The 13,005-nt window shown below is 44.0% G+C and overlaps 1 protein-coding gene across 1 annotated transcript; it reads right to left on the reverse strand.

The window, feature by feature from the left end:
- Positions 1-4,133: 4,133 nt before the first annotated feature.
- LOC147422448 (ATP synthase gamma chain 1, chloroplastic-like) lies at positions 4,134-5,749 on the reverse strand. Its single transcript, XM_086502760.1, has one exon. The coding sequence runs from the start codon at positions 5,614-5,616 to the stop codon at positions 4,471-4,473; it is 1,146 nt and encodes a 381-aa protein (XP_086358886.1). The 5' UTR covers positions 5,617-5,749; the 3' UTR covers positions 4,134-4,470.
- Between the last annotated feature and the right edge of the window lie 7,256 nt (positions 5,750-13,005).

Here is a 13,005-nt window from a genome sequence, read left to right on the forward strand (position 1 = left end):
CACATTGTAGCACCTTCCCACATATCAAAAAGCATTAAGAGTGAGATAGATATTTTATTTTCACTTCATGCACACGCCATGGTAGGACATCGTGCTCCCCAATCTTTCCTTACAAGCAGAAGCAAGAGGGGCTATTGAGCCTTGCTAGAGGGGGTGGGGTGCAGTGGTGAGGTCAAGGATCACAACTCCTCTAGGGTGAGAAGTCGGGAAGCTCCACCTACTTTTCTACTTCTCTCCCTTACTGACACCCTCTGCTTTCCTTTTTTTTGGACTTTGGGAGCGATTGTCCGCACATCGTGCATAGAGGGCTTGGTCGTCTACAGAGTATGACAAGGTCATTGGATGCCACTTCTCAGCTCTTAAAAAGATTAGTGGGGATAACTCTTTCTACATCACGCATGACCAACAGTCATGTGTGCCAGGGGCCTTTGTGGCTTCACTAGTGACACTTCCTAGTCAAAACGGGGAATCCATATCCCCGAGCAAGTTCCAAGCGGGTACAAAACTGAGCGACCAAAGACAAAAAAAAAAAAGGTGAGGATTCAAATGCAAGATCATTGAATGAGGAGTGGACATTGTGAAGAATAGTGGCTTGTCAAATTAAAAAGCTCTTTGAATTAAGCATAACATGTAAGTCCGTTAATCTCCAATCAAAAATATCCCCACATAAAGAACAACTAACTCTTAACTTATCAAATTTAAACTTGATCAATTATAACCATATCCATTAACTTCCAATAGGGAGATCAGGAAGAGATTTTATTCCCCAATTCTTCTTTTGCCCACAACGGCTAAATCATTGTTCAATTTTAAAAAAAATTCTAGAGAGCTTGAAAAACCTTCACATAAAAAATTCGAAAGGTAGATTGGTTATATTTGAATGCTTTGTACTAAATTTCTCTGATTTATGTAGATGTTTTTATCTTTTAATTTTAAATTTGGAGGTAAATTTCTAAATATATAGGTGCGATTACACTATACCTAGGTTTTTTTCAAGCATTGGGTAAATCTTGAAGACATGGGAACATCTGAATGAGCTTTTATTTTCCCAATTCTACTCTTATCTGAAATATATAAATGTCTTAAGAGAAAAGAGCTTCCCGTAGCACCACGTGATGGCACAACGACAAGGAACATGCAGGGGTTCAAACTGATTCCTCAAGGAAAGGTAAATTAATTCTTGGTTACGGCTTAACAAGTGATACCTAGTAGCGGAGGCCTCAACTCATCCAAGAGGGGCTAGTGGATATATAGCCTAAGGGGATCCCTAGTCCCAGTTTATGCATTGGGTTCAGAGTCGGGCAAGACCCAACTGTGGAGCTAGACCACTGTGTCATGTGTGTTGTTGGAAGATTTCAACGTGGAGGAAACGCTTGACGATCGCCTTCTCCCATCGTCTCAAGTAAGAAGGAGAAAGCAGCGTGGGGTGGTCTCCTCTCTCAGTGTCAATTTTGGGATATTGGCCAACCAAGCGCGTTCGGATACACCTTGTAAAGAAAGTGCGTCTAGAGATGCTACGTCAACACTTAATTTGCCAATCTTTTCACAAGATTGAAGGCCAAAGTCCTCTTCATCGTAGCCCCCCCCCCCCCCCCCCCCCCCCCCCCTTCCTCAGGACTAAGTAACACGGGGTATTGAAGGATGTGGGAGTGGTAGGATCGACGGGCGCGGGAAGTGAGAGTCGTAAATCAAAAAGGCGCTTAGCCGTGGGATTTGTCCGAGTTTATTTTTTAGCTTTTTCGTTTAACTTATATGTTTTTGTTTTCCTCACTTGGACAACCAAATGCACGCATGTGTGTGGTTAGGTCCCATTCCAAGCAACCGGCGTTGAATTTTTTGTGGCCGTCCATCACCCTCGAGATTCCCTCCCTTCAACCCACTCCGTTGATCCCACCTTTCGGGGGTCATCAAAGACCTCGTGCAACTTAGACATGTGGACCAGCTACCTTCGAGACTATTACGCAGTGATGATTATCATCGACGACAAGATTAGGAACCACTGGTTTCACACAGACCTCTCTTTGTCTTATTGGAGGAGGTACAATTAGGGTAAGTCAAGGACATGTGGGTTGAAGTCGTCAAGACCCACCTTTTCTCTTCCAGAACTTGGTCTTCAGCAGTATTTGGTGGCCCTTGTTAGATATTCCTCCCCCGTCCCCAGTACAACTCAGAGCCTCCCTTTATAGCATCCACAGCAAGGGAGCAAAAACCTAGAAGGATGTATGGTCATCATCATCACATGAGTGGCTCTCAATGGCGAACTCTCTACCAAGTTCAATCTTCGACCATGGGAGATTGTCAAATTGAGAGAGAGATGTGCTCACTTGGCCCCCACCTAATCTGGACCTTAAAGCCCACTGACTTCCCGTCACCTTTGGGGCCTCTTCATCAACTGTCCCTTCAACAATCAGATTATGGCTCCCCTAGTTTCCGCTTTGGGCTTTGAGCCCACCTGGAGAGATTGGTTACTAGGTCACTTTGTAGGAGTTCCATCCTCTTGCTGGAAGAAACTGAGAGCAGAATACCTCTGGTTAATCTGGAGACAAAGAGATACGATTCTGTATGAGGGAGAGTTCCAACCTAAGAGTCTGAGATTGCGGTCTTTCAGCAATGCTGTTTTTCTGAAATATATGTGCAAGCTTGCCTGGTTGCATGAAGTAAATGATGACCTAAAGAACTATATATCCGCCCTTGAAAGATCAAACATCCTTCTAGCCAAGGTTCAGGCCCTGTTGGATTGCCTAGGAGCTCTTGGCTGTGTATGAGGAGCCTAACTGCTCCCTAGAATGGGCCCGTTTTGCAAAACCTCAATCAAAGCAAACACTGCTAGCCCTACTCACTCTATTGGGTAACAGCTGAAATTTCTTGTTCCATCTTAAGACATCCCCTGCATATTTAGGGTGAGAAAAACTTAACTCAGGTTACCAAGATTGATCGCAACCGCAGACTCTCATATCAAATGTGGAAGCATGTGGTTCACGAAGACGTGTATGGGTGACATGGGTGACATGGTTAAGGCGTGTGCAATGGAGTGGCAGGTTCAATTCCCAGAGGTGCTATGACGGTACATGGTCCGAGGCTGCTTCACCATCAAATCTCGATCATTGATGTTGAGGGGGCTCATGCCAATGGTAGTAAGTTGAGGACTTACTGCCAAACAGAAACTATGAAAAATCCGAAAGTCTGACTGCCCCAATAGTCTGAGAAGTTGTCATTCAAAATTGTGACTGCCAAGCAGCACAACCTATTAGGCTAGTCTCCTCCTCTTCATTTGGCCCATGCTATCATTCTCAGCCAATAGATATCACATTAGCACTGCCAAAGGATTCATATTCCATTGTGAGGGACAAGAGACATCACACTCCAGACAGTACTTACCAGCCAACCTTTGCTAACAAATGCGAACAGCCTCACATGCTTCCACTGGCTTTCTACTCAAGCTACAGGTCAGAATTGAAACCCCAGCAAGTGTCATGTCAGGCCATGCAATTAGCCACACAAACTGCAAGATCACTCCTGTATACTGCTCCGCTCTGCACGGAGTAACCTTCTTCAACCGTGGACTAAGGAGAGACACCATGCCTCTTAACATCCCAACCTAGCATCTTCAGAGGGTGCCCCCTAGCATGCATGCCATCCACTCGGTAGGACCTTGCCTGAGGGCCTTCAGACAGTGAGCGAATGGCCATACTTACAGCCTGCCCTTATCTTGTGACCCTTGTCAGGATCCTTAGCCATCCACACCCTCAATCCAACCATATAACTTTACCCAGTGTCATTCTTAACATAAGCATAGTAATCTACTATCTTGACAATCAATATTTACAAACATTTACTGGTTCAGGTAGAAATGATTTCCAGCATGTCACAATACAAGTTAGACAAATCTAATGATTCATAGGAAAGGAAACAAGATCCAGACACACATAAGCTCCAACGTAAACCTTTAACCTAATAACTCTTGCTACCCTCACAGGACAGCAGCCACTACAGAAGCCTTTCAGATGCACCATCCATAACAGAAGCATATTGAAGGATGAGGTGCAGGGTAAATACAGGGGCAGGGTAAGCGCCTGGCTTAAACGTTAAAGACGAGAAAGAAATTTATCTGACCAAAGACACAACCACACAGATTTGACACTGAAGTTACATTACAAAAACTGAGAGGTCCAACATCATATCCCATACAATTACTCAAGTTCTTTGCATATGCAGTGCAGACCCGCTGACACTTTGGCACTAAGGGTCGATGCACACATACCATCAAACACAACTCTTACCCTCTTCCAAACGTCTTGTAAGCTACACCCACCCATTGGGGTGCCATTATCGGTATGCTCAGCCAGGAGCAACAGAGAATTTACATTAAAAAAGGACAAAAGGTCTTTATGACAGTAAAAACAGGGGCATCTCAGCCTATGGCAACAGAAAAAATACAAGTCCGGGTAGAGCCAAGCAATAGGGACGGCCTTATATGGCATTTGCACCAGCCACAATCTCAAGGAGCTCCCCAGTGATCTTAGCTTGGCGCTGCCTGTTGTAATTTATGGACAAGGTTTTCTTGAGGTCAGATGCATTCTCACTTGCATTGTTCATTGCGTTCATTCGAGAGGCAAGCTCACTCGCCACCGACTCTTGAAGTGCTCGAAGAATCTGGCTGTTAAGGTAGAGTGGTAAAAGTGCATCTAGAATTTGCACTGGCTCCTGCTCAAACTGAAGAACAGGGGTAAATTCAACGGTTTCAGTTTTCACCATCTCCCTCTCCACACTCAATTTACCCTCCTTGGTCGTTAGGCGGAACATCTCATCCTCAGCAGCATCCACACAATTGCCGTTGATGTCGCAAACCTCTCCTTGAGGAGACAGGGGGAGGAGTGTATGGATGACAGGATCTGACTTGATGAGAGATACAAACTTGGTGTACAAGAGCTCCACCTTGTCAACTTCCTCACTGACAAAAAGAGAGAAGAGCTCGTCAGCTACCGCTTGAGCCTCCTTTGTGGTAGGAGCCACACCTGTGTCCAGGAACTTGTCAACAGGGATATGAGGTCGGCGCTTGAAGTATGATCCTCCTTTCTTACCAATGCTAACAAGCACAAAATCCACCCCTATACTCTTCAAGTCCCTCATCCTCTGCTCAGATTTCTTCAGGACAAAGTTGTTAAACCCACCACAGAGACCACGATCTCCTGTGATTACAACCAGAGCAACTTTCTTCACGGGCCGTATCTGGGTAAGGGGGATATCAATATCCTCAGTCTGAAGCTGCTTGTTCACATTGAATAGCACCTTTACTAGATTCTCAGAGAATGGCCGACCATTGACAACCGCTTCCTGTGCGCGGCGCACCTTGGCGGCAGCCACCAACTTCATGGCGTCGGTGATCTTCTGTGTGCTCTTCACACTATCAATACGATCACGCAAATCCTTGAGCCCACATACAGTTGTCCTGCTTCTCCCTTTTCCCTCGGAAGCAGAGCTGAGCTCGCCATCGCTGCCAAAGGGCGAGCTTTCTTGTCTCCTCAGCCCAAGAGCCCTCGCAGACAAGCCCTCAAAGTGAGGACATGGGGAGCTTCTGTGCAGATTGGAGAGAGACAGATGGGCGGAGCACGCCATGTGCACTGGGAAAGGCGTGAGAGAGACGACGGGAAGGAGTAGGGTACGAGAGGAAACGAAGCAGCACTCTTCTCCCCCTCTTTCTCACAAGGCTTGGCCTAAGCTTCGCTTGTGTGGTTGTGCATGAGATCACCTCTTATCCACAATCCAAATTCCTTTCCTCCATAAAACCTGCCAAGCTTCCTGAAAGGGATGCAACAATAGTAACTACAAAGATTTGCAGAAACAATTTCAGAATCATCATGTGCACTTTACCACTCTGGTCACTATATGGCATTGGTTGAGACAAGGGGATTTGTGTCGCCATCAAGTTTGATCGTTTGATCTACATCGTCAAATCCAATGCACTAGGACTTGAACTAATAGTAGCTCAAGACCAGTAAACTAGGGGCGTATGTAGACAATTTTGGAGACTTGGACACATTTTGAGGGTTTAAGCTTGGTGCAAGGGCCTTAAACCCAAAAACTATCCATTTGATTATCAAACACCTAACCGTTAGGGTATACCGACAAGTTCAGGGGAGCATTTTTAAATTTCAAATCTTGTTAATTGGGTGGGAAAATGTTCACATCTAGTTCACTAGTCCCCAGTTCACTTCAGATCTAATGGTGCAGATCAAACCCTTTCCCGTTGTGTTCTTCTAGCCATAGATCCCCTCTACCTCATCCATGTGATATATAGTGACAAGGCCGCTTTACCTTCTCTCAATGTTCATGTGTCCAACATTTTTTCCGCACAAATAAACAGAAACATGACATCAACCATCCACATTACCACCCCTTGTAATTGTAGTTTTATGAACTTAAATTGTTAGTCAATGTAGCACCATGAGGCTTGGATGTTGGATGGGCAAGGCTAGGGTTTGAGGAAGCTATCTTGATACAATCTCCTACATTTGTGGAGATATGCATGCCATGTTGACGAGGTGTGATTGGGATGGTTCAGATGTGTTCTTGGATCAAAACAACTCACCATGGGGCATGTCTTTGGAAGCAAGATCAATATCGCCCTTACTGCATACAAAGGCTGTGTCATTTACATAGCATGCTTAATTATTGTCTTCATTAGAGATCCAACGCTCATATATGTACTAGACAAACATGAAAAGATTGGGCGGATATACAAAATTCATGTGGTTCCATTTGATCTCAAACCTATTACACACAAACACCCTTGACCACCAAGATTTGTGGGCTTAAGGTCCAAACTAAGTACACACATTTCGAAGCTTGATCGAACACACAAAGTTACTTGACAATGTAGCCATGGGGAGATGGGTGTATTATACAATGCATCCAAAAAAAGTGAAGGCTTTTAGTGAGGAAGAAAGGTGCACCGTGCATACTCACAATTGTGAGTAGAGATGCTACATTAACTCAACAAAGAATGTACAAAGAACCTAATGTACTACATGGGCCTTGAAGGGACAAATTTTCTTGAAAGTGGTTGTCCAATACATAAGGAGGAAACCCTAAAGTTCCTTATCCAATTGCTCCAGTAGTAGGCCATCAGTTTTTCTCCCTTAGAGTCCATAACCTGAGCATGTGATGCAGCTTAAAGCATGGTTCCATCTCTTTAGGTTGCATAGATGATCCTATTATAGATCCTATTAAGTAGATAAGCTCAATGCTTTCATGCATGATATCTATGAACTGAGCTACCACATTCTGACCCTCAAAGACCCGAAGGTTCGAGGTGCTCCAAACCTGATTCATAAAGCAGTACCTGGTTATTTGAGTGCATACGAGAATGGCTTGGTTCTGAAACTTCCTCCCTCCACAACTAATACATTCCTAGTGAATAATACATTTTCGTGTCTTTTGCACCCATTTATAGACCTTGGCGGCAAGACCTCGCGAGGAGAGGTAGTCTTTAAAGAGATGCAAGGGATCCTCCAAAGTAGATTTGCAACCATAGCAAGTATTTATGCCAAGTCCTCTCGCAAGAATATTGGAATCGCTCCCCATAATACCTTCCAAGTGAAGATGTTTATTGATCTTGGTCACTTTGCCTCCCATATGTTGCTTTTTCACTTCAACCATGTCCCTTGTCTAGGATTGGAGCCATCCTAAGTGATATAAGCTTGGCGATAATATTGTAGGCTATTGCCATCATAAAAGAAAGGTTGCATTGCTTCAGAAGAGGGCAGCAAACTCATTTGGGAATAGTCTTGATCAGTCCCTTTTTCATGCTATCATCTATCTATCCCTCGAGCAAATCCTTATTTTCCATTTGTGTTAACGAGATTTTAAGATCCTCCCAAAACTCTTAAGAAACTCATGTTGTCAATCCATCCCACCTAGGGGATTTGTGAGGGCCATGTCAGGGACCTCCAACAACAATGATCTCACACAACTACACAGCGATTCCTGACATCCCTCTCACTTGAGACTGACACCAAGATAGGACCCCTCCTACTCTTTGATGCAAGCTCAAGGGGGTGATAACGTTCACTTTTTCTCATACGGATCTCTTAACCACGAACCATCTTTTCTTAATAGTTCAAACTTTCCAATTGAAGTCATCAGACTAAATTTTAACTCAACCTTTCAAGATCAGCTCGCGGTAGTTCTCTAATTCACCCTTGGTAGTACAAGGTCGGCAGCACTTTTTTCCTGGTTATGACCGAGCACAACCATATGCGCATTCCCCTAAGGTGAGTGTTATTACTAACTGCACGAATCCCTTGTTCCCAATTTTGAACCCAACTCTGTAGATCGGAATCCCTTTCCCCATTCTTGACTTAACTTAATGTACAACATAGAAAATGTATGTGGTTGATGAGGACAAATTGTGGGATAGCCCATTTAGCTTCCTAGCCTTTTCAAGGTTCCTTTTTACCAAGCAATTAGAAGAATTCTTTAATTAAATCACATCTTCCTCCCTTTTCAGATCCCTTCGTCGATCCATTTTCCTTCTTTCTTTCCCATCGACATCAGGCCTACCTAGACTAGGCCAGTTTCCAAACGCGTCATTGGGTCCTCCACTTGGCCGGGACTCATTCCCGTTCAATTGCAATCCAAAGCATTAATGAACATTGAGCTTGAAGATAAACCAACCGTTATTATTCCTAGCTAGAAAGGACTGTTTGAGGGAGGTTTTTTATAGTTTTGTCACATCTTACAATGAGACGGTCCCAAGACTAGAAAGTCAATCCGAGGGGGCAAGTGACACGACTAGGGCATGGAGGCACTCTAAGAGGTTGTCAATCTCTTGTTTGAACACACTCCGTGGAAAAGATCTTTGAACTCTCTAGCTGTGAGAAACTTGAATTCTACTTCTCTAATCCAAACACACATCCACATGCAAAATCAGTAGCAAATCAACTCCGTGTTGGGGTATAAAGCCCGATGTGGTCGCCCAGGTAAGTGGGCGGGCCGCCAGGTATGTACACATATTCTTTTGTAAAAACCTAATAAGAACTCACTATGCTCTACACATTACAGTAGAGCAAGTTCACCATATCGTCGTGCTCTTCTTCTCGCACTCTCTCTCGCGTCGCACTTCCTCTCGTACTCCTTCAACTGGTATCAGAGCTCAGATCAAGGCTCGGGGCAGCACTGCAGGAGGCTAGAGTCACCAGCTCAGATTGGAGTGAAATTCGACAGGCAAAGACACGGCCCCAAATCTTGTGGGACAGCTCAAAGGGCTTGGTTGCTCAGAATTTCATTCTGAGGTCATCTCGGCCACCGTTCAACTTCGACAAAGTTCTGCGCAGGCCATTTTCAACTATGTGGTCTCAGCGGGTGCAGATCCGACTCTGCAAATTTGGGGTTTTCGGCCTACGACTGCAGGTGCTGAGGATATCGCCACTCCCAGAGTGTTGATTTGTGGTTGTCTACACATCGAAGGACGGCTCACAGTTCTTGGAGGCGTGTCACATACGACACGGGTGCATCTACACACAGACTGTAGGCGACATCCACTAGTTCATCAGGTAGCTTGTGTTTGCTGCTTGATATTCCAGATTTCATCCTGACATTGCAGGTACTTCCACATGGGATGTATTGTCAGAGATGATGTATGTCTGTTGAGGGTTTGCTAGCTGTGAGTCACGCAGCAAACAACCGTCGCAGCGGTTACAGCATACAATGGGAAATTTGTGGATGTATGACTTTGTGGGAAATCTATGTACTGTCAGATTTACTGCAGCCTTTGTTGAGGGTCGAGTGAGGTTTTATTGAGCTGGGGGATTTCGAATGTTGATATCCTTTCGGTGATACAGGTCTTGGAGCGATCCCTTTAGCACCCTTAGATAGGCAGCTAGGATGTATTGACTGTGAGTTAGACAGTTGGGATTGCATCTTTGCTTTACTGCCGTTGAGGCATTGTCAGAGTCTATGCTTACAGGACAGTGACAGGACAGTTAGAGATAGTACAGGTGCAGGACAGGTTTACCCACAGCTTACAGTGTTAGAGAGACAGTGGTTTTTTGAGCTGTTTTTGGTCTGTTTTTTGAGTACACCAGAGCCATTTTACAAAGGAAACTCTGCAAAAAATTTTGCAGAATCTGAAGCTTTCTTGGTTCATTTGACAGGTTGATATTGGTTCAGAGGTCAGTTTACAAGGGAAACTCTGCCGAATTTTTCCTAGGAAAGTAAACTACTGTGAAGCGTAGTTATGGCTGGATCACAGGAAACTGCTCTTTACAATATCAAGAAGCTACATGGAACCAATTTCCCATTGTGGAAGAAGCAGATTTGGCACGTGTTGGTACAAAAGAAGCAGATAAAACCTATAAAGCTCAAGGGGATAAAACCAGAAGATATGGACGAAGATGAATGGAGCGAAATGGATGAATTGGCACTTTCTACCATTATGCTGACTTTGGCAGAAAGCATTTACTTCAATGTAGCAGACGAGATGTCGGCTTATCAAGCATGGTTAAAGCTGAGTGATCTTTATGAGAAGCAGACTGCAGCTTCACAGGTATACTGGCTTAAGAAGCTTGTTGACTTGAAGATGAAAGAAGGGACACCTATGTCCAATCATCTGAATGAATTCAACACCATCTACAGTCAGTTGTCAGCTCAACGTGTCAAGTTTGATGAACCTGTTAGAGCTATGTTCCTGTTGATCACATTGCCGGAAAGTTGGGACACTTTTCGCACATCTTTGAGTAATTCTGCACCTCCAGATGGTTTGAACATAGCAGGTGTAGAAGGCAGTCTGCTTATTGAAGAAACCAACAGAAGACAATGGACAAAGGCAAAGGAACAGCCTTAGTTGTCAGGGGAAGGACCAAAGAAAAGTACAAAGGTGGAAAGAGGAATCACTCTCGTAGCAAGTCCCGCAGTGCTAAAGGCAAGAGTGACATAGAATGCTACCATTGTGGCAAGAAGGGTCACATGAAAAGAGACTGCAGAGAATGGAAAGCAAAAAAAGGCAAAGAGAAAGCAGAAGACCATGGTGAGAAGAACAAGTCCTCAGTGAAGATTCAAGAAATAAATGTGACAAACACTATTGCAGAGGATGACAGTCTAGTGTCAGGAGACATCTACTTCTTGAAGAATACAATGGACTCAGCTCTTCTTACAGCATCTGATGGAAATGCACTGAGTGACTGGATTATAGACTCAGGGGCATCACTTCATGTGTCTCCAAACAAGAAGTGGTTTACCTCTTATGTGACCACTAAAGATCATGTTCGGCTAGGCAATGGGCAGACATGTGAGATCTTAGGTGTTGGAGATGTTCAATTGAAGTTTCAGAATGGCTCTTCTTTCATGCTGAAGAATGTGAGACATGTTCCAGCAATTACCAAGAGCTTGATCAGCACAGGTTTACTTGATGATGCTAGCTACGTCACCACTTTTGGACAGAACATGTGGAAGATATCCAAGGGTTCTATGACAGTAGCACATGGAGTAAATTCTGGAGGACTTTACATGATTTATGTATCAAATGTCTCTAAAAATGTAATCAATGTAACCGAGCAGCCGAACGTTTCTTTGTGGCATAGCCGGTTAGGACATATGTCCAAGAAGGGAATGGAAATCTTGTCTCGTTCTGGTTATTTGCCTGGCTTTTCATTTAATGATTTTGAATTCTGTGAAGATTGTCTGTATGGTAAGCAAACACAGCAGCCACATAAGCATAGAAGCAGTAGAAGAGATACACAGTTGGCACTTGTTCATAGTGATTTGTGTGGACCTATGCCTAACCTATCTCTAGGGGGAGCTTCTTACTTTATGACATTTGTAGATGATTACTCGAGGAAAGTATGGGTTTACTTTCTCAAGCACAAGGATGAAGCGTTTAGTGTTTTCAAAACGTTTGTGACACTTGTGGAGAATCAGAGTCCAAGAAGCTTAAATGCTTACGCACTGACAATGGTGGAGAGCATGTTTCAAAGGCCTTTCAGGACTTTTGTGAGTCAAAAGGTATAAAACGTGAACTTACTGGTCCTTACAATTCTCCTCAAAATGGTGTTGCTGAGAGGATGAATAGGACCATACAAGAGAAGGTCAGAAGTATGTTGTCTAATGCAGAGCTACCAAATGGGTTTTGGGCTGAAGCTGTATCAACAGATGTTCATCTTGTAAATAGATCTCCTAGCAAGGTTTTGCAGAAGGATTCAGTGCCAGAGATGGTATGGTCAGGCAAAATGCCCTCATACAAGCATCTCAGAGTCTTTGGCTGTGAGGCATATACTCACGTTCCAAAGGAATTTAGGAACAAACTTGAGCCAAAGAGTAGAAAGTGCATCTTTCTAGGCTATGGTAATTCTGGTGAAATGGGGTACAGACTTTGGGATCCCGAATCCATAAAGGTTGTCCGCAGCAATGATGTTCACTTTAATGAATCCAAATATCATTCTAAACCAAAGAGGGTTGAGGAGATTAGAAGAGTTGTCTTCCAAGAAGATGGACCTGCACGTGCAAGACAAAATGTCAGGGCTCAAGAGAAGCAAGGACAGGATAGAGTGGAACCACAGGTTGTGGCTGAGCTTGAGCCACCTATTGTGCGTAGATCTGGACGTGTCACGTGACCTCCTGATAGGTTTGTTCCATCTATGAAATATGTCATGTTGACTGATTGCAATGAGCCTTCATGTTACAAGGAAGCAGTGCAAATGAAGGACTCCGGGAATTGGCAATTGGCCATGCAGTCAGAGATGACAGCTCTGCATAAAAACAAGACATGGAAGTTAGTTAAATTACCAAAGGGCAAAAAGGCTCTACCTTGTAAATGGGTTTACAGGTATAAGATCACCGCTCATGATAGTCAGCCAAAGTACAAAGCAAGGCTTGTTGCCAAGGGCTTTAAGCAAGAACAAGGCATTGAATTTGATGAAGTCTTCTCTCCGGTGGTCAAGATGACTACATTGAGATGCTTTCTTGCATTGGTTGCCATATTAGATTTGGTGTTGCACCAAATGGATGTCA

The sequence above is a fragment of the Adiantum capillus-veneris genome, chromosome 27, assembly GCF_014529385.1.
Source record: "Adiantum capillus-veneris isolate H3 chromosome 27, ASM1452938v2, whole genome shotgun sequence".
In the NCBI taxonomy this organism is placed as follows: domain Eukaryota; kingdom Viridiplantae; phylum Streptophyta; class Polypodiopsida; order Polypodiales; family Pteridaceae; genus Adiantum; species Adiantum capillus-veneris.